The 24,708-nt window shown below is 41.3% G+C and overlaps 1 protein-coding gene across 1 annotated transcript; it reads right to left on the minus strand.

Moving 5' to 3' along the window:
• map3k20a (mitogen-activated protein kinase kinase kinase 20a) lies at nucleotides 1–23,609 on the minus strand. Its single transcript, XM_084544708.1, has 20 exons — nucleotides 22,975–23,609; nucleotides 21,355–21,544; nucleotides 20,249–20,336; nucleotides 14,897–14,998; nucleotides 14,200–14,265; nucleotides 14,071–14,099; nucleotides 13,143–13,280; nucleotides 11,606–11,692; nucleotides 9,989–10,063; nucleotides 9,802–9,908; nucleotides 7,714–7,849; nucleotides 4,103–4,147; nucleotides 3,977–4,007; nucleotides 3,733–3,872; nucleotides 3,567–3,629; nucleotides 3,382–3,471; nucleotides 1,466–1,582; nucleotides 1,252–1,326; nucleotides 962–1,112; nucleotides 1–867 (listed from the first exon to the last, which is right to left on the minus strand). The coding sequence occupies exons 2-20, from the start codon at nucleotides 21,511–21,513 to the stop codon at nucleotides 146–148; spliced, it is 2,421 nt and encodes an 806-aa protein (XP_084400834.1). The 5' UTR covers nucleotides 21,514–21,544; nucleotides 22,975–23,609; the 3' UTR covers nucleotides 1–145.
• Between the last annotated feature and the right edge of the window lie 1,099 nt (nucleotides 23,610–24,708).

Raw genomic sequence — 24,708 nt, forward strand, 5'->3', positions numbered from 1 at the left:
TTATACGTTTTTAAAAAGCAGCAGTCCTTTATTTTCTCATAGTACATGGCAGGCAGGAGTATCTTTTACAATTTATTTGTGAGCATGTAAGTAAGTATAAAACCTTTTCAGTGCATGACATGTTTAGCATTCACGTGTGTCCACATTAAGTTCTTCCTCCAGCACCACGCCCTCCCCTGCCCCCTCTTCTCTGTCGACCTCTGACTTGTTTATTGTCCTGACGTGGTAATCTCTTTTGACGCTCCACTTTGATCCAGCCTCCATCGCTGACTTTGGCCCCCTCTTTCTCTTCACTGAGGTCTTGTGTCACAGACGATATACCCGGTATCACTTGTGGGCGGTTCTGTAGTGTGACACTGTAACTGTTGGACCGTGGCCTCCCTGGCTGTCGTGAGGTTTTGTTGGTTTTATTATGATTATGGCCACCTCTAGTGTTGGGCCACGCTTGCCCCCTACCCTGCCCTCCTCCCACAGCTAATGTGTTGCCAAAGGCGCTGTGTCTGCGGCGGTTGTGCATTGCTCCGGCACTGAGCGGGCGATCTCGCTCTCTCTCCAAGGTGCTCTCTGACGTAGTGCTGGAGGGACTGCTGCCCTTTGACCCCAGTTGGAGCTGCGAGAGTTTGGCGGACAGGCTGGTGGTTGGCGAGGAGCTGCGTGAGTCGATCCAGGGAGATACACGGAGGCGGTTTGGAGAGCGACGCACAGCTGCAGCATAAGAAGACTCTTGTCTTTCATGTGCAGACAGGAACTGAGGCAGCGTACGGGCATCAGAGCTAGAGAAGGCAGTTTGAGCGGCAGCCGCAGGCTGTGATTTCTGGGTCATCATTTGCCTCTGCTTTACGTTGTTCATCCATTTTGGATCAATATCTGAAACAGAAGATATGCATTGTATCGTTATAAAGTATCTTGAATTCATGGTAAACATTTATTAGTGCAACAAAACTATAAAGTAAACAATTACCAGAGTGTGACCGGTCTCTGGGGTTCCAGTCTATGTTAGCTGGAGTTGTTTCTATGAGCAGTTCCACAATCTTGATTTCATCGTCTCCACCACTGATATTCCACGTTACTGGGCAGCTGTGTCTAGTAGACTTTGGTGACTTTACATCATTCTGGAGTGTCAAGGGAAAAGACGTTGCACAGGGTTATGTGTGTACCTTTGATGCATTTTCAAAATCTATTTTCAAATGACTGATATGTCGATTTGCATTGTTTTGTGAGGGGGATCCCACTGCCGCTGAAACGACTCACCTCATAATTGACAGTGTAGTCCACTCTCTGGTTCTGTTGGATTCCAACGACCCACTTGTCCATCACAAAAGGCGGCTGCGTTGTAATAACATTAAAACTCAGACTATGGCAACTAGTTACAGCAGATCCTATTTGCCATGGATTAAAACACGAGAAAGTGAACACAAAAAGCAATCACATGTAATTTGTCCAACAAATGCGTTTCTAACAACACCTTAGTCATCCGCAGGATTTCCACATCCTGTCGGTTGGCATTGAAGGTGACATCTTTGATGTATGTCATGGCAACCTCATCTCCATCAAGTTCCATGTACATTTTCCATTTGCAGTCCTCGAAAAAAAAGGGAGTGAATGGTAAAATAATGCAGGTCTGGTTTACATGGAAAAGTTTATATCTGAACTATTCTGTGAGGAGAATTTGGTTAATCTTGTATATAAACCAACAGCACAACCTACAGGTAGTTCAATGGCAGTGGCAAGATGATGGCCACAAAGCTTCATACTGAAGATAGAAAGTATAAGTTAAAACTTTTATAAATAAAGATGATAGAAAATAAGAAATTGAGTCAGCAAACAGAGAATCCCTTAATTAGAAAACTGATCTTGAAGGAAATAAGCTCTATAGTAATGCATTAAAATGAACAGATAGTAGATAAAGAAGGAAATTACACCAATAGCAAATATTATGAATTCAAAACCACTGAATGTATTTCCAGTAGAATTCAGGATTAATTTGTTGGTGCAGGAGCCGGGTTGAATTTTGGTTTAATTTAGGTATTTTTCTCATGAGCTGCTGCAGACAGCACACATCAAACTGGGAGGCACAAATCGGAGCATATTCCCCAGCCCTCTTCTTCTGCATGCTGAATGCTGACGACGCAATAATGATTCCGCCAATCCCTACAAGCTGGCTGCGAAGCCACAGGTCACTGCTTAACCACACGGGGCTCGTGGCACAGGCCAATCCATTGTGTAGTGATCACAGAGAAAGACATCACAGGAGTGGCACTAACACACTCGTCTGAGGAGCCTTCGCCCTCTCCTTCATCGTCCCCAGGGGCTGGAAACGGCTCAAAGGGGAAGCTTCAGCAAGCCTCTGGCTCAGAAAAACGGCAGTGGCCCTGTGCTGGCCTGGTGTCGGCCCTGGACGGTCGCACCGGGGCTCCCAGGTCTATGCTAGTCTAATCACTCCAGCAGAAACAATGTCTGGTAATGATGCCTAGGACCCGAGTGCGTCTAATGACAACTCATACATAATTCAGCACCTTTCACTTGGCTGCACGGTGATATCCTCATTAGTAGGGGACCCTCAGTGGCTGTCAGATGGTGGCCGCACAATCGCAGGCCCTCAATTTGTCTTTGAGAAGTGCAGCTGCTTCCATGACATCGCCAGCAAAGAGGGGCGAAGAAAAAAAATGCAGTGCGGGTTTGTTTTATTTAGTGCAAAAAACCTTCCAGTTTGTAAAAACAAGGCTGACACGGAACCTGACACCAGGCAGGGGAAAATAATTAGCTCTCATTTTCTCAGCCTCCTGTTTCCTTCTCCCTGCTGTGTTTTCTACCCACTAAACCACCACATGTCAGAAGAAATGGGAGGCAATTAGCAGGCTCGTTTCAGCCCTGCCGAACACACTGAAAGAGGACTATTTATGATGGGACAATGAACAGCTGAAAGATTAAATAACGTTTGCCTTTTAAAAGAAAATGACTTCTGGCTAAATGGGCTATTTTTGATTAAATTCAAACAGCAAGTGAAGAGCCACCCTTTCTCCACAGTTTGAGACCCTAACAAAGGGCTGTGAGCAAGTCGAGGTGGATGTGCTACATGGCTGAGAATGAAATGTTTATTTGTCTGGTATAATACGCGTGTAGTGATGCCTTCAATGGTCAGTATAACAGCCTCCATCGTGAATCCTCAGAACAAACAGCTTCAGCAGAAGAGGCTGATTCAGTTATAGAAAAAATATTCTGTACATGTCCTTAGAAAGCATCAATAATTACCAAAATGTTCAAAGCATATACAGCGTTTCTTTGTGACATTCATGAGTTTTTGGTTTCACAGAGCCAATGAGGAGCTAAATCAGACGCTCACAGCTGCAGAATATGTTGTGCGTTTCTTTGCAAACTTACAGACGGTCCTGTTCCTGATTTCCAGTGGTATCCAAACACCAGCTCCAGATTCACTGTTTTTATGTGTTCCACCTCCCTTTCCAGCTCATCCTTAGAAAGAAAATAAAGAATATCAGCCCAAATGTGTGTGGAAAAAACAAAAAAAAACAACAACACATCTCAAAGATAAAGAAGAAACTCCATACCTTCAACAGTGGTGGGAAGTGGACGAACCCGAGGTAATCATTTGTTAGTTTTTCAATTTCACTCTGCCAAAGAGAAAATGTTATCAGTAATTCCAAATATCAGTGGGCTCAGATCTTATCTTGTAAATGTAAATAAGTTCTTGGTTAACGGTTAACCGTGTCTTGCCTTAAGGTGGATGACGTGGCCTTTGGACTTGACCCCCATGTCCCGCATGTCGTTGTCTGTGAGCAACAGCAACCTCTTTCCGGTGATGTGGTTTTCTTTAAACAGGTCAGCGTAATACTGCATGTTGCATGTGCTGTCCCCTGACACAATAGAGAGCGGGGGAAAAAAACGGTTCTTAAGCAACAGTTTACAAATACGAGCCGGCAAATCTGATTTAAGATGCTAAGGAAGTAGCAGAACAAACCTGCACCAAATATTTGCTGCATCCAGAAATACTGAAGAAATAAAACAGTGATATATTAGTTTTCATCATGTTGCGTAAAAATAAAAATCAGTGCATCAGAAGCAAGAAAAATACCAAACTACTGACCACGTGCTCTTCTGTCCAGGTATATATGTCAAGAGTGGGCAGCAACTGTAGAGGAACAAAAGACAGTAACAGCAGCAGAACATGGAGGCATCCAAACATCATGTGAGTTTATTCATGACATCTTAACAGTAAAAAAGATTTAAATAAATGTTATCAAAATGGAAAATAGCCATGTTTTCCATGCCTCTGAAACCATTACTTTTTCAGTTATTGTGCTGCACGATTAAAAGGACTTGCTCCTAATGGTCTATATCAAACAGAGATGTCCGTCTGACTGATCTAACGTGATCTATCTGAATGAAAAAAATGATTGCTCATTAAATGTAATCAGGCAGAAACTTGCCAGCCAAAATAAAGATTTCATCATTGTGATCATGACACTGGTGTGTAATGACAGAAATAATGCAATGGAAAATTGGAGAAAAGACGGCTAAATGAATGAGTAAACCCCATTCACTGTCTTCCTCTCCGTAACGCCCTGGAACAGCCGAGATTATGAACTAAATGCCCGTCTCAGTCGATAGTTGCTTCCATGCATTTCGGTGCATGTTGCTGCCTCATAAAGCCGCTCAGCCCTACAGTGGTTTTCCGCCTCCTCCAGGGATGCAGTTTGGTTGTAAACAGATTCAACACTATGCTACTGAAGCCTCACATGAGCAACTTCATATCATTTGTCAAAAAACACAGACTAGCACTGATGCTTCGTTTATTAAAATCAGATTTAAAACTGTTTTGTGATTGGGATTTGTGAGTGGATTCTGCAGAAAAAAAGGACTTTGATTTGGGTTTAGTTCACACAATTCTGCCCCCATGTGGACTAAGTGGATGATGGTTACGCAGACCGTGAAAACTGGGATAAAGGGAAGTTGATGTCAAGAGAAAGCTATATTTTTTTTACAATATTTAAAATAAAATATCACTCACGCTCTGATAGGTGTTGTATTATTATTAATAGTTTGGTAATAATTGTAAAAGTAGCAGTACACCATAATTCTCATGCTGCCACATTTGGTTTGTTCACATGTGGAAAACAATAAAACGGATCAGAGACCGATTAGTAGAAAGTAAAAAGAAGCAGATTTATTGACAACACAACGAAGGATGCAGGAAAATAAATCACATCACGGAACGGTATTATTTTAGTGGAAGCTCAAGGGAATAACAACAAGTGTGGAGGTTGAATGTTTCAGGATGCTGGAAGCGTGTGGAATCTGCTCATGGAAATGCAAACACTGGCAAGAATCTGTGCTGATTGTTATGTCTAGTCTAATGTGTCTAGGGCTTCGTGGCACGAGAGTGTAAGCTATGTTTGAACAGGAGTATTAGCTCATGGCAGGAAGCTAACAAGCAACAACACCGGAATACACAGGATTACATCGTCATGAGACTGACTGATTATAACAAGCGAATGGGACAATTTAATGGGCTATGCTCAGGGAAGCATGTCCTTCCCCCAGATGAAGCATAATACCTAACTGAACAATAATGCTAATACGATTTCCTCTACTGTAAAGAGCAGGTCTTGAGGCTAATATTCACTTAGACCATGTGGTGCAATGCTGTGTTTAAAATGTGTCTATAGAAGGAAATTAGTCTATTAAAATCTATATTGTCAATTCTTTGGTGGTGGAATTAATATTTCTGGGTTTTAAGAGGAAGCCTGTTTTGAAAAATGAAATGAGAGAATGAAGCTGACAGTCACACAGAAAAGTCCCTCTCCTACTGTTTTGAACCTGGGTCAGTCAGAGGAAAAAACATGTACTTTCTCATCCTGGTAAGAGACTGCGTCTCAACAACTGCACTCCACCACATCCAGAACAAATTGGCCAATCTTAATGTCAGCAAAATGTCACTTCATCATAAAAGCCTGGCCTTCTCTAAGCAACTGGCTCACATGGCTCTTTCTTCACAGCATGGCACTATACATCCAGAACATTAGGCATACAATAAATGACATCCATAATATCCACAGGTGGAGGGCTTCAAATATATTCTATAATTGTGACTATGTTCCTGTGCTGCATGGATGTTGCTGAATGTATATCACGAATACGGCTGACAGCAGAAGATACAGTGTGTTATGATATGACAAAGATGGTTAAAGTTATTGTTAAATAACATTACTTAACAAGCAGATCATATAGTGCTTCCACTACACCAATAATGCATTAGGTGAGATCACACTATTTGAGGGATGCAGCTGTGGCTGTACCAAACAGTGGAGCGACTCATTGGCTGTCATCTGACATAGAGAAGTGTCCCATCCCTAGAGCCATGTTGAGTTTGTGTCCTTCTCTGACACAGCTCGACCTGGACGTGTTCTGCTTGGCCTGCATGTTGACCTGTATGCCAGAGTGCAGGACAGGCCGGCCAAAGTCAAACACGTCCTCAAAGCCTTTCATCACGGACTGCAGATTCACCTCCTCATTACCGGAGGCAGTGATCTGACACGACATCTGCGACTTGTTTGATTCCTCCGTCTTAGACTGATAAAACGACTTAGCGCTCATCTTTTTTGCCACAGGTAAGAAGAGCTGAGAGGCAGAAACAAGTGGAGAGCAGGGGGCCTGAGGGGGAGGTAAAGGAAGAGAGGAGAGGATAGAAAAGAAAGTAAACGATCAGTTTCCAACCACAAAATAAAGTGTAGATAAGACAAGTGGACAAGTTTAACTCTAGGTGAGATGATTTCAAACAGAAAAAGATGTTAAATGGAAGTAACAGCAGAGTAAGTGCAGGACAGGGATAGAAAGGAAACACCGGAAATGATTTCAGTTGATTGAAAGCTTTCAAAACACGGAAATTGTATTTTTTTTGGGTGTGTGTGTGAAATCTACAACATACTGTATATGATTGTGGCATTCAGTCACACACAGTTTGAGACGAACAGTGTGAGAAATTAATGAACCACAGAAGGAATCAACAAATATGGTCTTCTGTCATGAAAATGCCACATCCTGTAGCAGTGGTTGTAGTATTAGTATTAGTATTATTATTCAGTATTAGTAAAAATATCTTTAGGTTTTTGTCTGTTACACAAACAAAACGGAGAAAATGTCTCCGTGAGCAGCAGGAGATACTACTCCTTAGAAAATATTTAATTAAAAGAGCAGTCAGTGATGAAATAATAATTAACTACAACCTTAAACTGCGCTGTGTGGGATGTTGGGGATGTTATACACGAACAAGACAACAGTGCAGAGTGACAAAAGAGAACACCAAAGCCAAAGCTGGACACGTCAGAGTGGATGCTCACAAACCAATATAAATTCCTCTGAGGAATGCAGCGCTCGCTCAGTACATCATGATGCAAATGTTGCTCTGAAAACATGCACTACGCCGCATATAAATGCAACACTGACATGTGTGTCTGCCACCCGTAATGTTTCATAATGCGCTTCCCTTTTTCCGCTCATTCCACGCTTTTTACTTTCATTTCACTGCTTTCCCATTTCCACTTCATTCAAGAAAAAAAAAGGTTAAGGGGAATTCTGTCCTTCTCTTGAAGCGAGTGAGGGTGCCAGGAAACACAGCCGTGAGCACTCGACAATGTGAGGCGGCAGTCCTGAGGGTGAAGGTTGACCAAAGTGAAGAGGCGATAACGAGGAACTCACCGGGCTGTTGGACTGTTCGATGAGTTTGCGCTCCCACATCTTTAGACGCCGCTCTCGCTCCTTCAGTTCCTGCTCTTTAGTGCTCAGGTCTCTCTCCAGCTTCTTAAGTCTGTCGAGTGTCGCTTCAATCTCGCACCTTCAGCGGAAAGCGACAGAATAATGTCAACAAGTAGCTTTAAGGTAAGGCGACAACATCAGCCAAGGACAGTCAAATACCAGCATGCTGTATCAACTTGAGGAAGCGTTTTAGCTGCTGTGTGTGATTATTTAAACTGTGAAATCCACACTCAGTACTTCAGATAGTGGCTTCGCTCTTCCACTAAATTACACATGTTTGGCAACTTTGGAAAGATTGAGATTTCAATTCGAATATGAATAAATGGGACACTGTCAAGTGACATAGATTCAAATTGAAAGTAAAATAAAAAATAAATAAATCATCCCAGCGATGCCCTGCAGTCACAAGGCCGTTAGCCTGTGTCTGACACTTTCAGCTCCAAGGACAAGACAATGCCTCATGCTCGCCTCGTGTTGGTGAGGTTTGTTTTGCCCAGCAGGTGGGGCTGAACAGTGTGCTGTGGCAATCCATGCTGAACTTCACACCCACCTAAAATACTTAGTTCCCACATTCTTTTCATAAACACATTCAGCCCAGGCAGGAAGGCCCAGCCTTACTCCGCCCCATCCTCCAGTCCCTCCACCCTGAAGCCCTGCACCTCAAACAATTTCCACAGCGGCTCGGCCTCCAAAATAATGCATCCTTTTGATTCCCGTTTTCCTGACAAAACCTTCTCAGGACTTCACGCCGGCACGTATCCTTCACGGTGTCATGCACTTTCCAATGAATCTACACCCAAAATAAGACTTTCAAAGACAACGCAACCCCCAAATTATACTGGAAAACTCTTAAAATGCTTGGCATCTATGTAGTAAAATGTACAGTATAGTAAATAAAAATGAAATTAACTGGAGAAGAGGTTTTGAGATACAGGATCGCATCCCTATATGTCTTTTTCTTGAAAAATAGGTGCCAAAAATAGGTGCCAGTTCTTCAGTTCTACACAGCTCTACACTTTAAGTATTTTTAAGCTCATAGTTTTGAATTCAGAGACGGCGACTCCACTGCCCTTGAAGTTCTGCTCAACAACAACACAGACAAAGTGGCATAATACTACCCTGTGAGTCTGGTTGAGACACATTTATAGGTAAAAGAAGTCATGTGGCAGATAGGGTTTCTGCAAACCCTGTGTCTTTTGTGTGGAAATAGAAGCTGTTCGCCAACACATTCACCATTTAAGCAGCTTTGATTTGGTGCCACGAAATCTGTACAAAAGAGGAAGTAATGCTGCTTGTATGTTGCAGTCATCCTTTCATTTTAAGCCCAGCGAGCTGAAGCACAGAGACAAAACGAATGAATAACAATATCTATCGCCTGCACTGTACGCTGTCTGTTTCTGGTCGATGCACATACCTGAGATAAATAATAACTAATCCAATTCTGACAGACCTTCCTCTTCAGCCAGCTAATGTTACAGGATCACACTAAAACAAATGCGTCTTTCTGTGTTACACATTCTCCCATTCTGCTTTCCAGCACTGAGATGCGCTCCAAACTGCTCCACCTGCAGATGGCTGCCTGGACATGATGCCACCAACGCAACTTCTGAGGAAAAACCTCAGAGCACAGACAAGGCCCGCCGAGAGGCAGACAGAGAATAAAGTAACAGCTGAGACTCAGGCTGTGCTGAACATCACCAAACCTCCAGCTGCTCATACAGGCCAATTAAACACTTCTACTTGAAAAAGATGGTGATTATTTTTAGGGTCTTATGGGTAAAGAGAGGAAGTATATCCAGATGGATGATTCTTTTGGGGTTTTTCATGTCTTTATGTAGCTATCAGTGTAATTATTAAAGATCTATATGCACGATCTCAAGTTCTTTTTTGTATTCCACGGCCCCCATCAGCTACATTTCCACATCATTCTTTGAAAACAGTTGCACATTTCGTTAGGCTGAGGCAGTATATCAGTGAAAAAGAGAGTTATAAATACATTTACTGAGTCTGGAGAATAGCTGATCACATTACCTCCATTCAGCCTTGTTGTGAAGGAAAGAGTTGCACTGTTGAGGAAGTTGGCTGTCTTTAGACATGGACTCCAAAGTAGAGAGGATCTGCTTGAACATCGGCCTCTCCTGAATGAACATAAAAGCGTTTGCTCTGTAGATGACTCAAATGAAATCATGCATATACTGTAGATTTGCATGGAACTCACTTTTGACTCGGTTGCCCAGCACTTTCTCATGAGCTCTGCAAAGCTCTTAGGACAGCCACTGGGAATGGTTAATCTCTGAAACACACATAGTCCAGAAAAATGAACCTTAAACTGACTTAAACTGCATGTCTTCAGCATTTTCATATGTCACATATACACCAGTACCTGGGCCGAGTTGTTTTTTTTATTTTTAAAAATACTTTAGAGTCAGGCATTTTCAGCACAATGATTAAGAAGCAGAGATGACTCATGCCGCATTTTGGGGGTGCGTCCAATGAAATGTTTTCTCATATTTTTATACCCTGTGTCTGTCAGCTTTGACTCCTGTTCAAACATGTATGGGTGGTGCCATCTCAGGCTACTGGACCTGACGAACCAGAGCAGACTGTTCTTTTTTTACAAGGCACACATAAACACGCAGTAACAACAAGCAAAGCGCTAACCATTTTGTGAGGATGTTAATGATGAAGCTACACCCAGTTAGCTTAGCACGAGAATGGAAACCAGGAGAAACTGCCATCTCCTCTGGTTGCCTGGCAACCACACCGTGACAAAGAGGTCCCAGGAAGTCACTGCCCACTTGACCGGAGGCAGTCCCACACACATCACCACATAAAATCACAATCTGTTGTTTGTGTGTTGGTATAAATGTACTGGAGGATGTGGGCAGTTCAGGGCGCAACAGTGGTGCAGTGGTTTGTACTGTTACCTCGAAAAGGTTCTGGGTGTCAAATCGGCCTTTCTGTGTTGAGTTTGCATGTGTTTATGTGCATTTTCTCTCTCTCAAGGTCCAGCGACATGTTCGAATCCATGGGCCAACTGGGCCTTTCTCTGTGGAGTTTGCATGTTCTCCCTGTGTCTGTGGGTTCTCTCCAGTTAACTGGTGATTCTAAATTGACCATAGTTGTGAATGTGAGTGTGAATGGTTGTCTGTCTCTCTGTGTTAGCCCTGCCACAGACTGAATGAATGAATGAATGAATGAATGAAAATGGCTGTTGGTGTGCATGTTGTTTGTCTCTCTGTGTCAGGCCTGTGATGGACTGACAACTTGAGCTACTTTTACAATGACCAAGTCAAAGTTATCTATGTATGATATATATATATGTACCCTACCCTAAGTCATATTAATTGTTAAAAGCTCTGTCCATCTTTGTTTTTATTTTTATTAAATAAAAATAACGCTGTCTCTTTAAGAAAGGTAATAGTCTTGAGTTGTTGTTGTTGAAGTTGCATGGCTGCGGATGTGTGCCCTGAACTGAGGGCATGTTGCAATAAAAAGTACAAAAAAAAAAAAAAAGTTGAACATTCATCTTGCTGTTTGTTTTTTGAAGTACAACAGATAAATGATTAGACTAACATCTAAAACGTTTTTATTTTCTTTTTTTCCTACAGGTCGATCGCGATCGACGTATTGGGCACCCCTGTGCTAGGATAAACAGGTATTGATGATGGTTGGATGGGAGACAGTTCACCTCAATAGGAACATCAGTAATGTATTGTTTTTGACAACACAAATGAACCAAACGTTGACCCGGCGTTACTTATCTGAACAATAATGATCCTCCAGTTCTGAGGGTCAGTAATCTATATGTACATGTAATCATGCAGTAAAATACCTCATTCTTCTCCACAACGAGCCAGGCCACTTGTAAGCCTTCGAGTCCTTTGAAGGGTATTTCACGGGTGAGCATTTCCCAAAGCACCTGTCACAGAGGTCAACATCCAAGGTCAGTAAACAAGCGGCTAGGTATGCTCTATCTGTTTATATTGCTTGTGCATTCTCATACTTCCTATACTTCTCTTGGAGACTAAACACAACATACACAAAAGACAAAAAGATTAATTTTTGATTCAAAGGCCGCTGTGGTTTCCAGACACAGTAACAATACTCCTTTAATAAGTGACCTTCTTTTCATTTGGTATTCAGCCGTGTCAGAAATAACAACATCTGTTTTTAAATGATATAATGAAAAGATGGAGGAGGACCATGTTTCAAAGATGAAAGGTTTTTATCGTATATGTGAACCACAGGCCTGGATTTCTGCTTCTTGGCAACTGCTTCTCATTACATATTACTATAGAAACCAGCTCGTCATAAAGGTGTTTGAAAGGAAAACAGCATACTTGAACTTGCAATCATTTTGCAGCACTCACTGCAATCATACACATTGTCTGTTTGGATTGTAAATCCCACATAGAGCCCAGGAAATGTAATCTTTGTGAATGCCTTGGATTTTAAGATCATTCATTTACACTTGCATAAAAGACAATGCAATTTTAAAACAAGTTCATGGTAAATTATTTCCATTCCATTTTGATAAATCCAAAAGGCTTTCAAAGACAATTTCAAGAATAACCAAAGTCTCTGTAAGTTTCTAAGAGGCTGTACTTCTGCAAAGGTCAAAATTGCTATTTTTTCCACTTAAGCAGAGAAAAAAATTGCACAACTGAAAATATCAGTGGGTAGCCTGGTAGCCTAACAGGTTTTTTTTTTTCAGCCATAAGAGACTTAAGTGCAATTTCTTAAAATGTATTCACCATACTTTGTCAAAGTTGGATTTTTAGAGTGAAAAAAAGGCCTGCCGATCAAATCTTTCAGAAGAAGTTAATTCATCTGTTGATTTTTGAATATGAGTTTACTGGAGACACGAGATTCTTTAGAGCAGGCACAAACTTTAAGCCACTTCGGCACTGGCATCAGAGCCTAGGGCTGAATCCAACTACTGTATTATATACAGTCTATGGTCTATCCACAGGCATGACTTTCAGGCACTTTAGGGTAATTGCTGACCTCCCAGGGTTAAATATCAGCACTGCATCATTTCAGTCTTTATAACTGGATGTGCATTTGTCGTTATTAACCTCTTTGAAAAACTGCTCTTGTTCATTTCTTAATAAAATATAAGGACAACTTTTGTGTGCTTCACTGAAGCGCAGACAATAATATATGTTGGACACAGTTAAATCAGAATAAGATGAGACACTGGTGTCTTCACAATGAGAGCTTCCCAGTTATGGTTACCAAAAAACACAAGGTGTCAGGTTAGCTATGTGGATAGCGACTTATTTTTTTAAATAAGCTGGAGATGAAAACCAAGTCCTTATGTGTAAAACACTTATCAACTCCTCAGATCCTTAATTTTGACCACTCACCACACCATAGGAGAAGGTGTCACAAGTCTCAGACACGGGCAGGCTCTGGATCACCTCCGGAGCCATCCAGGGAAACGTGCCCACCAACGACATGTGTGTTGTGTGGGTCAGGAACTTAGAGGCCCCAAAGTCACAGATCTGAAGTGACGAAAACAGGAAGGAAACTAATGTTACAGGAAAAGTCTCATTTTGCAACTTATCATTCGCAAACTTGGCTTATGCATGTCATTTTTAATATGCAACAACCAGACTAGCTATGCGGATGTTTATTTTCCTCCGGATATGTTAGAATATTATGCAAAGAAGATAATCTCTACTGCACAGTAATAACGTAAACGGATGTTTTAGTCACTGCAGGCCCATTAAATATAGCACGCTAGGATCTTGTGGCACTGACTTAATGCACTACCTGCAAAGTCCAAAGGAAGGGAGCTGTATTGTTTAAGAGTCAAACGATTAAACCCTGATCAGAGGCTTATATTGTCTCATATGTGGCGTAACGTTGCTGTAGATCTCAAATGCTGTCAGGGGCCTGACCATACAGGTCTCTAAATTTGACAAAACTCATCTTGAAATAAATTCTGAATGTGATAAGGAGATCATGGTTGTATGTACATGGAACCTCTTTGAAGATCTGTTCAAGAATAACAGCAGCATAGCATTAAATCATCCTCCGGTTCACCTATACGAGGCAAGAAACACTGTCAGAGGTTTCTTGTGCATGCTAAGTTAGTCACTGCCCTCTTGTGTCCATACCCTGCAGATTAATAAAACGCCAGTGTTTCAGTGCTCACATTTCGTTCAGACTCTGAGATAAATTATGAGCCTTTAAGCTAACAATACCATCATGTGACACACATGGTTCATTGTGCAGTAACATATGAAACCGAGGCCAAAGTCCAGAGTATAACTCAAACTGGAAACCCACCTTGAGAACTTTGTCTGCGGCTAAAACAACTGAAAGACAAAATATGGTTTTAAAAGTCGATAAACACAGTGATCAAATCATTTTTCATTGTGAACATGATGAACTTGTGCTAGAAATTAAATCACTTACCATTCCTGGACTTCAGGTCTCTGTGTATTACCTTAACCGGGGCCTCTGAATGTAAATAGTGCATTCCTAAAGCAGAACGTAAGAGACATCTTTAATAACACTGATGCAAGAGCAGTTAGCAGTGAGATAATAAATACACAGAACTCTTTTGAGTACAAATCCTTTACTTATTTACAAAATGAAGACATCTTCACTCCTGCTATTTATATGCACATGCAGACACCATCTTAGCCAGCCTGCACACAGCAAGGTTGCACACGGGAAACCACACTCAGATGGTCTCAGCATCAATGACAACAGGAAATGAAAGCTAAAACCAACAGCTTCTTGAATATCTATTTTTTTTAACCCTTTTCCTAAGTGCTCTTAGGAAGTTTAGTGAGTGTGAATTTTAGCCTACAACTGTAACCCACAGTGATACCTCTGGCTGACATTATTGGACATACACTGCAAGGAACTCATTTAGAAAAAGCTGATCAATTTGTACTGTCAAATAAATGCATAAACAAAGTGAACATTTTCTAATTTTAGCGTGCTATCTTTGTCACATATCATTTGTCCTACTATCAGTGGTAAATATTTTTTTTGGTTGGGTTCATCAGGAACAAATTATGCGTGGCTTCTTCAAAATCAGTCAGCTATGTTACTGGCAGTCACACCTTTTTAACTGGAACTGTCAAACGCGTATCTGATTTACCTCTAGCAATCTCTGCAGCCCAGGTCATGATCTGTCCCATGTCCATCTCCTCACTCTCGCCACTGGACAGGTAATCATACAGAGACCCCCCGCTTGCATACTCTGGGGAAACATGAAAGATTTGAGTTTGTTTCGCAACACAAAGCAAATACAATGGCAAAGCTTTACTCTTGAGTGTTATATTATTCACATGAGTGGAGTGTGTGAGAGCATGAAAACCATCAAAGACTGAAACTACAAATTAGGTCAGAGCCCCCCCCCAGAAGCCGGCTGACAGTGTCTTTCTTGCAGATTGCTGCTGAAACTGCAGATGAGCTGAGTTCGTCACAGTCTAATACGTGAACACACTGACTTCTCGTCCGGGTCAAATTCAAGGATTAAACTTTCTGCTCTGTTTTCAAAGGTTTAACGTACGAAATCCCTTCAACACGCTCGTCCAAGACACAGAAAGAAAGCTTGGAGAATGAGAGTTGGCGACAAATAAACGTCGCTATTATCGGCGGACAGAGGCGATCTTGTGAAGTGCCTAAATAAAGATAAACAAGCACCAGCTACGACAGCAGGAGCCCTCTGTTTGTGCATAATAACCCAATCATATCCCATCACAGTACAGTAAACATGCACAGGCACCGAGACAGCAGCCTAATCGACGATCATAAAATACACAGAGGATTTTCATTATTATGATTTAATGTGGGCCTTTTTTTTTTTTTTTTTGTCCTGTGTTACATCAAACGGTGGACAACGGAAGACAGCAGCTCGTGTGCATGAGGAAACCTGTCTGCGTTTGTCCCTGAAGAAGCACATCCACATTCCACAGATTGTGAGCGTGGCTCCATAGAAAAACTCAGTTTCATTTTAGAGGTCACAACAGAGTTTGCATCAGCTTGCGATGCACCTTTACCCCGAAACACTAACTCATGCATAACTCATTAGGTTTATGAGGCTCCTGAGTGACAGCAGATATTGCTAAACTCCTGCAAGTCAACAGAGACAAATAGGCTGTACAGTAGATACCGGCTTCCAGAAAGAGGGAACCGGTCGGCACTATGCTATGTGTCAACAGACAGAGGAAATTTATGACAGAGCTGATGAATGTGACCACGGCATGGCCAGGACGACTATAATAATTTTGTGCTAATTAGATTCTGCCTTGATAAACAGAGACACCAAACATCTCCTTGACAACAAAACCACAACACAGCTCTAAAATTAGTAATCCAAAGTCATCTTTTCTTATTTTACACCTATTACCCTGAAAGGATTGCTTAACATGTCACTCAATGCTGCTTTGACTCACAGTAATCTCTATCTGCATCCTAACAGATCCCTAATCTGTGAAGAGGTCCCGTGGGGCCGGTAACTCAAACATCGCAGCAGTTAAAGTTCCCAGCCCCTCAGAGGAAATCAAAGGTCTGTCTGCTACCGTCCCTTAATAAAGGGACATCATTATTTCAGCCTGGTGATAGAACGTTTCACATTACGTGAAGATCAAACTGAGTCTGAGGTCACCTGAGATGACTGTAGTAATGTCAACACCAAGCCTTTTAATTAAAGAACATTTCAGCAGGTGCGATGGGAAGAAAAATCTACAGTACTCAGTAGAAAATAGATTTTAATCACCACTAAATAATCAAAAGTTTTAGAGAAAGTTTTCTTTTTGACGACAGTTTTCTTTCTCGATGCAATTTCTCAACAACATGAAGGCAACTCATGTGATTTTGAGAATGCATCGGGGTTTTTTTTGCAACAGAAGGTAGTAGTTTCTGTGTTTGTGTCATTTGTAATACTGCAGTAGACTGACATTAAGGATTTTAATAATTCTTTGCACACAATTATGTCGCTTGTATGAATTCACACCTCAATGATACTGTCAAATTAAATTCTACTATTTTCATGTTGCACCTTATATCACCTCACATATGATACAATCACAGTTTTTTTTACTGCGTTAAAGCTAACTTTGGTGGTAAACTTACGCAATACAACATATTACATATTTGTAAAATTTCCCAGTTTGGGATTAATACAGAAACTATCTATTACATAGATACTATTATGCACCATCTAGACTGTATAAGATGAAACTTTTGGGTGATGATTTGTGTTGGAAATGCAAAAAAGAAACTGGAACTTTTCTTCACTGTATGTGGGAATGTGTTTTAATCAGATCTTTCTGGACTCAGGTTCTAAATATTTTGAGTAACTGGTTCAGAAATCTCAAATCCAGAGCTCTGCTTACTGGGGGATAAATCTCAGCTACCCAGTATAGCCAAATGTGACTTTTCGGTAATTACGGTGGATACAGCAACAGCTTGTCAAGTCATTTTAAGACATTGGAAGGCATCAGAGATTCCACAGGTGAAAGAATGGGTCTATGCAATTACTGAAACAGCATCCTATGAGTGTATGCCCAGGAGACTGAATGATGACGGGGTGAGGGGGTGAACCCTTGGGACATTGGGGATAAGGACCCCCACTAGGATTCTGTTTTGTATGTAGAAACATGTCAGGTATGTATTTGCGTGCAGGTATGCATGTATGGATGTATGGGTGGATGTATGGGTTCATGTTCACAAGACAAAAATATGCCGAGTCTGTCGTCAGAATGACTTAAACTGTATCAAATTTAACGGTTGACCTGACTTGAATCAACCTTTATTGTTTCACACATTTCTCTTAAATGTGAAAAGTAATGCAACAAGGTCTAATATTTCTATGAAAACAATTCTTTCCTTTTCACCTTTCACCCTCAAAGATAAATAGAAAGCAAGAGAACTTTCTCGTTGCAACCCTGATTATGTACAGTTTACTGTCAACATTCATTGAGGACAGCGAGTGGACTGCTGGCTGGTATTTATCTGTTTCTCCGAACAAGAGGACAAAGAAGATCTTGTATGTGTTTAAGCTGCAAAGTAGGAAGGCATGTATTGTCCACATGATGAAAGGAGGCGATTCAGTTCAGGAAGTGAGTGGGGTTGTTACATTTTTCATTCACAGCGTGCTTTACTGCTCCCTAAACAGAGAGTGATCTTTGTAACAGCACGGACAAGACACAAAATATATGAGCTGAGGGGAAACACTAGGTTTCCCAAGCATGCAGTAGTTCCTGAATGCCACAGACATTTGTATGATGGCACACCGAAACAGAAACTAGTTGTTGCCCCAGCAGACTGAGACGTCTTTGATGTATAGCAGAGTGAGTAAAGAGCCTACAGCACTGCTTTCTATCAACACATTGGGCTGAGCTGTTGGACTTTCAGCTGGTGGTGATCTGTGATTGCTTCAAGATAAGGAGCCTCTCCTGTTTAGTTTCTCAGGACAGAAGGAAGGTTCTCGATTTTATAACGGAAAATAAAGTCACAACCCCATATAGGGCTGAATCAACTCATTGATTAGTGGAGCCTATCCCAGCTGTCATCGTGCGAGTGGCAGGGTACACCCAGGACAGGTCGCCAGTCTATCACAGGGCTAACACAGAGAGACAGACAACCATTCACACTCACATGCACACCTACGGCCAATTTAGAATCACCAGTTAACCTAATGAGCAAGTCTTTGGACAGTGGGAGGAAGCCGGAGAGAGAACCCACGCACACAGGGAGAACACACTTTTTTTTTTCTAAATTATCTGACTTGTAATGCATGTTCAGGGCCTGCATTAAAGTTAGTGCAAAGAATGTTTTACAGCTTAATAGCTCGTAGTTTTTCTTGGAATTGTTTTACTTTATTTTAGTCCAGTTATTTCAAGTGTACATGTCATTGTCAAGCTGTCATTGAGAATTTGTGGCAGCAAATTTTCCCCGACAACACTGCTGAGGTGTGTTTCATCTGCTAAATGTCAATGTAAAAACATATAACCGACATATACTGACTAATCAAATTACAGTTGTTGATCCTGAGAACAGATTTAGGACAGTCATTGATTAGGCCTGTGTCCAGCTGTGAGTCTCATTCATTGCTTCGATCATATTATGATTTTTGCATAGAACACACGTAACCTACTTATGTACTGCACATTGTATGAGTTACTAAATGATATGTTAGCAACCATCAGCATCCAAAGCTATACCTCTGCAAAGTCTGTTTGAATCATTATCAGGTGCTCAGTCTGTATTGAGTGAATTGAGCAGCAGAGGTGGGCTTTTAAATGTAGAAAGTAGGAACCCACCTGCCCATGTTGACTTCCTACGTCTAAAACAAATGGCTTTAGGTAAGCATGAACAAAGATTTGAAGAATTTGAAAGATTTAGCCCTAACGAGGCCAGAGAAGCTTTTAAACAAACTCTGAACAAAGACTCTAGCTGCTGGCCTAAAACCCAATAATGTCAGCGAGCAGAGCTCAAACTAATCGTATTACAAAAGCACTATGAGACTGTTTGCTATGAAGTTTAACGAATGTATAAAACTAACATACAAACACGTTTCATTTAACTGCTGGACTCAAAAGGACTCCTACGTCACAGAATACATCATTCTCATAGTATGAGCAACAGAGGCTTCAGGTTTCCACATTGCATTGTGTAATTTCTGTGACAAACAGCAGCTGGCTCTTTCGTATACGATACATAGATAATAATGCCACAACATATCACATGACAGTAATGCACCTAGGCCCATCCTGAATAAATTAACACAAAGGATTCTGAATGTTTACGTCAGTGCTCGCTAGAGTGTTTAGAGTTGTGACTGAACCAAGAAAACTTCCAGCAACGTTTCCATTTTAAAGTCCTATATCAACAGGATTCAGGGAGTGATCTGTTTAGTTTGCTTATATTTGCACAAGACGTGTGGTGAGTCTGTCATAACACGTTCATGTGAGCACAGAGGAACATGCACCCTGTAGCAAATCAATCTGGAAACATCCTTCAAGTGTCAAACTGCATTTAAATCGCTCTGCGCAGTGAAGGTCACAGATCCAAGTGAAGTAGCAATAGGCTAAACACATTTTTTTAGTCGAGGGTGTATTTACAGTAAACGGCTCCTCCGCTGGATGATGAAAGTTTGAGCAGAGGCATGATTGGCCCCTTGTTGTCTACACTCCACAGCTATACAAGCTTTGCTTTATTCTTCTCAGCATCTGACCTAGACAAAAAAAAACATGGGCACACAACTACTGTATGAATGTGTGCACTTCCTGAACCCTCTGGCATTCACTAATGCTTCCATAGAAACCTCTGCTCCGTTCGCTGTCGGGCCAGCTATGCAACTGGTGCAAACAGATTCAGCTGCTGGATTTTCTGTCGTGATGCAGTCCAGTAGCTCTGCTGTATGCTGCTCATCATTAAGGCCCCCCCTTTACTGTAAATATGGGAGAAAGGGTGTTGATGCTTCGTGAGTGATTTAACTTACCGGTGACGATTCCATAGTTGGGAGCATTGACGATTGCGCCGTAAAACTGGATGATGTTGCGGTGGCTGAGGACGCTGAGGATTTCAGCCTGAGCCACGAACACAGAAGAAGAAAATATAACTGAAACTTTGTCACGATAACAGAGACTCCTTTATTATTTAATCTAAATAAACAAGAGCCTACGTTAATGCTCGCAGACAGTGATGCTTTGAGCTAAATGCTAGCATTAGCATGGCGTTGTTGAAGAGGTGATGATGGTGATGCTGGAGAAAAAGCCAGTAGGTGACTAAAGGAATAGCCACTGTGATTCATAAATGTTCAGAATATAACGATGAAAGAATAACTCTTCAAAATAAAACACAAAGGAGAACTTCCTGGTGGTGCTAAAGGAACAGCTGAGGTGTCAGTAAACTCAGTAGGATCCATCCTCAGGGAACCATGAATGTTTGTGCTAAACTTTCACGGCGCATTTCTGTCTAGATCAAAGACCAGCCAGCTGAGAGCCACACCACCTGCATGGCTAAAAGTATATACAAAGACATATAAATATATATACTGTGGCCCAGATAGTCTTACGTGGAACCATTTCTTGAATGAACAGAATCTTGACAAAATGAGTTCATTTAACTGTAACCAAACACTATAATTAAAGGAACAATTGATTCAATGTGAAAGGATTACATTATTATTCGCACTGAACAATCATCTCTCCGGCGCTTGAGTGAAGTTGAATGGATATCTGTGATCTTTCACAATGTCATAAAAGAAACGCTGAATTATTTTCTGAACATCCTATCACAGGCCAACAAATGTAATACAATTTCCCTGATTTCAAAGATAAGTCTTTTTTGTCTTTAAGACAATGAGGCTGTGCTTTCAAAGGGATTTCAAGAGCAGCCTCTGCTGTAATTGGGCCAAATACATTCTTTCATTTGGCAATAACGTTTCTTTTGCGGCACATTTCTCAGAGTGGGGGAGTATAATGACCATGAGTGATGGGAACAGAAGTCACCACATCCCACTAAATGGGGTGGCAATTAAAATGATTACTATACTGACAATTAAAAAGTATATGAAAAGCCCATGCAGGCAATTACGACTCCTACCTCGTTTTCAATCTTGAGCAGTTTTTTCACCGCCACCTCTTTGTCCTGGGAGATCCACCTGGCTCGGTAGACGCTTCCAAAGCTGCCGCCGCCACAGTTCTCGTAGAAGACGATGTCATCGAACTCAATCTGCACGAAAGACGCGCCGGTAGACGACATCTCATAATGACAGTCAGCTCCAACTAAGCTTCTGGAGGGGTGGAAGGAAGGGGGCGGGGGGGGTCACAGGAAAAGAAGGAAGTGTGGTTCACAACAAAGTCCTCTATGGTAAAACAAACTTTCTGCTTCAAAGAATAGCCTCATTCTGAAACACACCGCTTGTGAGTGTGACTCGAAAACAGGCTGCCGTGCCACGGGCTGACTCTGCATGTAGTGTCAGTGTGATATCACTGGTCTTAAATGACCATCCTCTGCCTCTTCCTCTTTTCCACATACAATCTCATACTCATCATCAGCACCAGTAAGCAATGAGCTCAGGGCCCAGACTCTGCTTGTATAAGGATGATGGCATGCCTGGTATGCTGGGATCATGCAGCCAGAGTCACAGACTTTTCCAGCGGCGTCTCTTGTATTTGGCACGAGTGAGGCCACAAGCAGCAAGAGATGATAAACTGTCTCTGGGTGTTTGCGAGAGACAAAAAAACCTTGAGAGATCCTCATATTCTCTTTAACACTTCGACTAAAAAGAAGGAGCCATTTCTGCTCGGGCAAAGGCCAAAAATAATGTTGTGTGTGTGTGTAAGCCAGGGTTAGGAGTATAATGCTTCCGAAGCGGAGTCCACGCAGATTGATTATGACATCCTTTTGTTTGATCGTAACAGCATAAAAGCATCTTGTAAAGGAATAATTCCATCATTACAGGAAATTGTGGCTCTGTTATTGTTCGCGGGTCTCCCATTTACAGCTGAGCAATTACGGCTTTTAAAAGGCTGTTACCTGGGTCTTCATTGGGATTACTATCCGTCACAGTGGGAAATGCCTCCATTGTCACAGAGGGGAGCCATTGCTTTCTGCTGATTTACTTGTATTCATGCTATACTTAGCATCGCAGCAATTTGCTCAGTGGACAGCCCCCCCAGCATTGTCTGACCACTCAAGAAGCCAGGGTTACTGGGATATGGGAGCACTCCTGCAGTCCTTGCTGCCAGTTTCGCACTTAATAGCAAACGCCGCTGCAAGCACTGCAACAATAACAGCCTGATAGCCATATGTCAGACCACAAGTAGTTACTGTAGCTAGATGAAAAATCAATCAATCAATCAGTCAGTCAGAGCCAGCAGACAGTGGGGTCACCACAACTTTACCGTGCATGATACACTGTGTAGGTCATGAGTTGTTGAAGAGCAGAACTATTCATGTGATGCAGTGAAAACAGGCAACACAACAACAAAACTGCTGTGACAAAAACATTAGGAGTGGCAAATACTTTACATAATTATACGTTTACTAACACATTATATCAACAATAAATCTGTACACATGTCATGTGGGATATACATTATGCAGATTTTAAGAGTTACTGCTGTGATTCCCATGTGAGCAAGTAAAGCCGCCAGCCATGTGAACACTGCATGAAACTTTTGCCCCTCCACTCCTCTCTGACATAGTAAACATACATACCGACATTCAGGGTGAAGTTTCGGAGCAGCTCGTCGTCGGCGCCTGTCCCACCGGGGCACAAACTCGGAAAGAAACTCGGAGTTCCGGATAATCTCGTGTGACGTCGGTTAATTTCTAAACTCTCTCTCTCTCTCTCTCTCCCCCCCTCCTTCTCTCTCTCTCTCTCTCTTCCTCACCACACTGGTTTTACTTAAGTGGCTGCGCAACTTTCACCAGCTCCACTGGCAGGACCGTGCCCTCTCCAGTCTGGATACTGATGACAACAGCTCCCCCTGCCGGACAACAGTGGGACGTATCAGCGCACTACCGGTGTTCAACGTGGGGTCCGCGGGCCAGCACAAGTGTCAGTGAATTTCCATTCTTTTGCAACACTGGAAAAAAACCTATGTTGGGTAATAAACTCAAATTATTTTGCCACTTGTTATTTGTTTTGCTTGACTGCGTTTTGTTTGATTTGAAACAAGTTTCAGTTTCAGTCTTTCACATCTGACATTTACTTAAATTCTACTCAGATTAACATTCAGAAAACGTTATTTGACCCAAACGAGCCATTTAAGTCGCATGTGAGCAGCATCATGTGGTAAATACTTAACATAAGCACGATTTTTGACTTTACTTTTCTGTTAATAATTATATTTTGCTATACTTTTCACTTTTTCATTCCATTTCATGAGTAAATGTACTTTGACTACCATTTCAGTGACAGCTATTGCTAATTAGATCAATTAAATTTAGCACAATGTATCCTTAATGACTATAAAATGGTAATATTAGCAACATCCATAATATTAGAACAGCTGCTTTACGACAACTGTATTAATAGTGCAGCGATACATTATATAAATATAACCCTGAGAAGGGCCCGTTCTTCAAATATAAAAACTTTCTTTCAATAATTTAAGTTTTTTTGTTATGATTTTTTTTACAGTGTACTTCAGTAAATAAAGTATTTTAATACTGCATATTCATTCTCCACTGCAACATAAAGGACAACCATTGCTAATGTTTTATTTAATCTTAGCATTATAGTACATTTACTGAAGTTTAACGTGTGTTAATTGTGTTATTTCTGTTTCTGTTTTATTCTTTTAATGTAGTTTTACAGTTCTGTTTTTATTATAACATACCAACAGTATGAGTCAAAATACCTCAAGTGTTCCTACAAATGTATGGTACCAAATAAATATTTTCACATCAGGTTAAACACACAGTTGGCACAAAACTTAATAACTTATATTTTAGTCCTTACTGAGGCTTTATCCTCTTCTCTTCGTGTGCCGTGCAAATAAAATATACTCTTAAGTAAATATATCTGAGATAACTTCATGCTCCTACAGAGTCAACAAAAAGAAATCAAATTATAAAAGTTACGTTCATGAGTGTTCGTGAGTGTAAGCAACATATTGATGAAATGGCCAGTGTTTCACCTTCTCACCTCATTTCTTTTTATCTTGTTGTTCTTTTACTGACCTCTGCATGTTTGTCTATGACCTGTGATGTTGACAAGTAACTTACTGGATGAGGTGTGAATGTGGACGGGGTAAGCTGCAAATGAACTGCCCTCCTTGGGATCAATAAAGTTCACTGAAACTGTATCTGAATGAGTTTGGAAACAGGGAAAACATCACAGCCGGCACACGGATACATCTAAAATATTTAATATTTACAGCACACCAGAGGTTTTTCAGACATTTATGCTTTCAGAGAGAAATGTGCTCACATGAATAAAAAGTT

The sequence above is a fragment of the Chelon labrosus genome (genome assembly GCF_963514085.1).
Source record: "Chelon labrosus genome assembly, chromosome: 5".
In the NCBI taxonomy this organism is placed as follows: Eukaryota; Metazoa; Chordata; class Actinopteri; order Mugiliformes; family Mugilidae; genus Chelon; species Chelon labrosus.

Coding starts and splice junctions, on each gene's coding strand:
- map3k20a (XM_084544708.1), bottom strand. CDS start 21,513: ATGTCGTCTACCGGCGCGTCTTTCGTGCAGATTGAGTTCGATGACATC. Junction 14,266..14,896: donor GGCTGCAGAGATTGCTAGAG/GTAAATCAGATA, acceptor GTTCTGCTTTAG/GAATGCACTATTTACATTCA. Junction 3,873..3,976: donor GCAGCAAATATTTGGTGCAG/GTTTGTTCTGCT, acceptor CTATTGTGTCAG/GGGACAGCACATGCAACATG.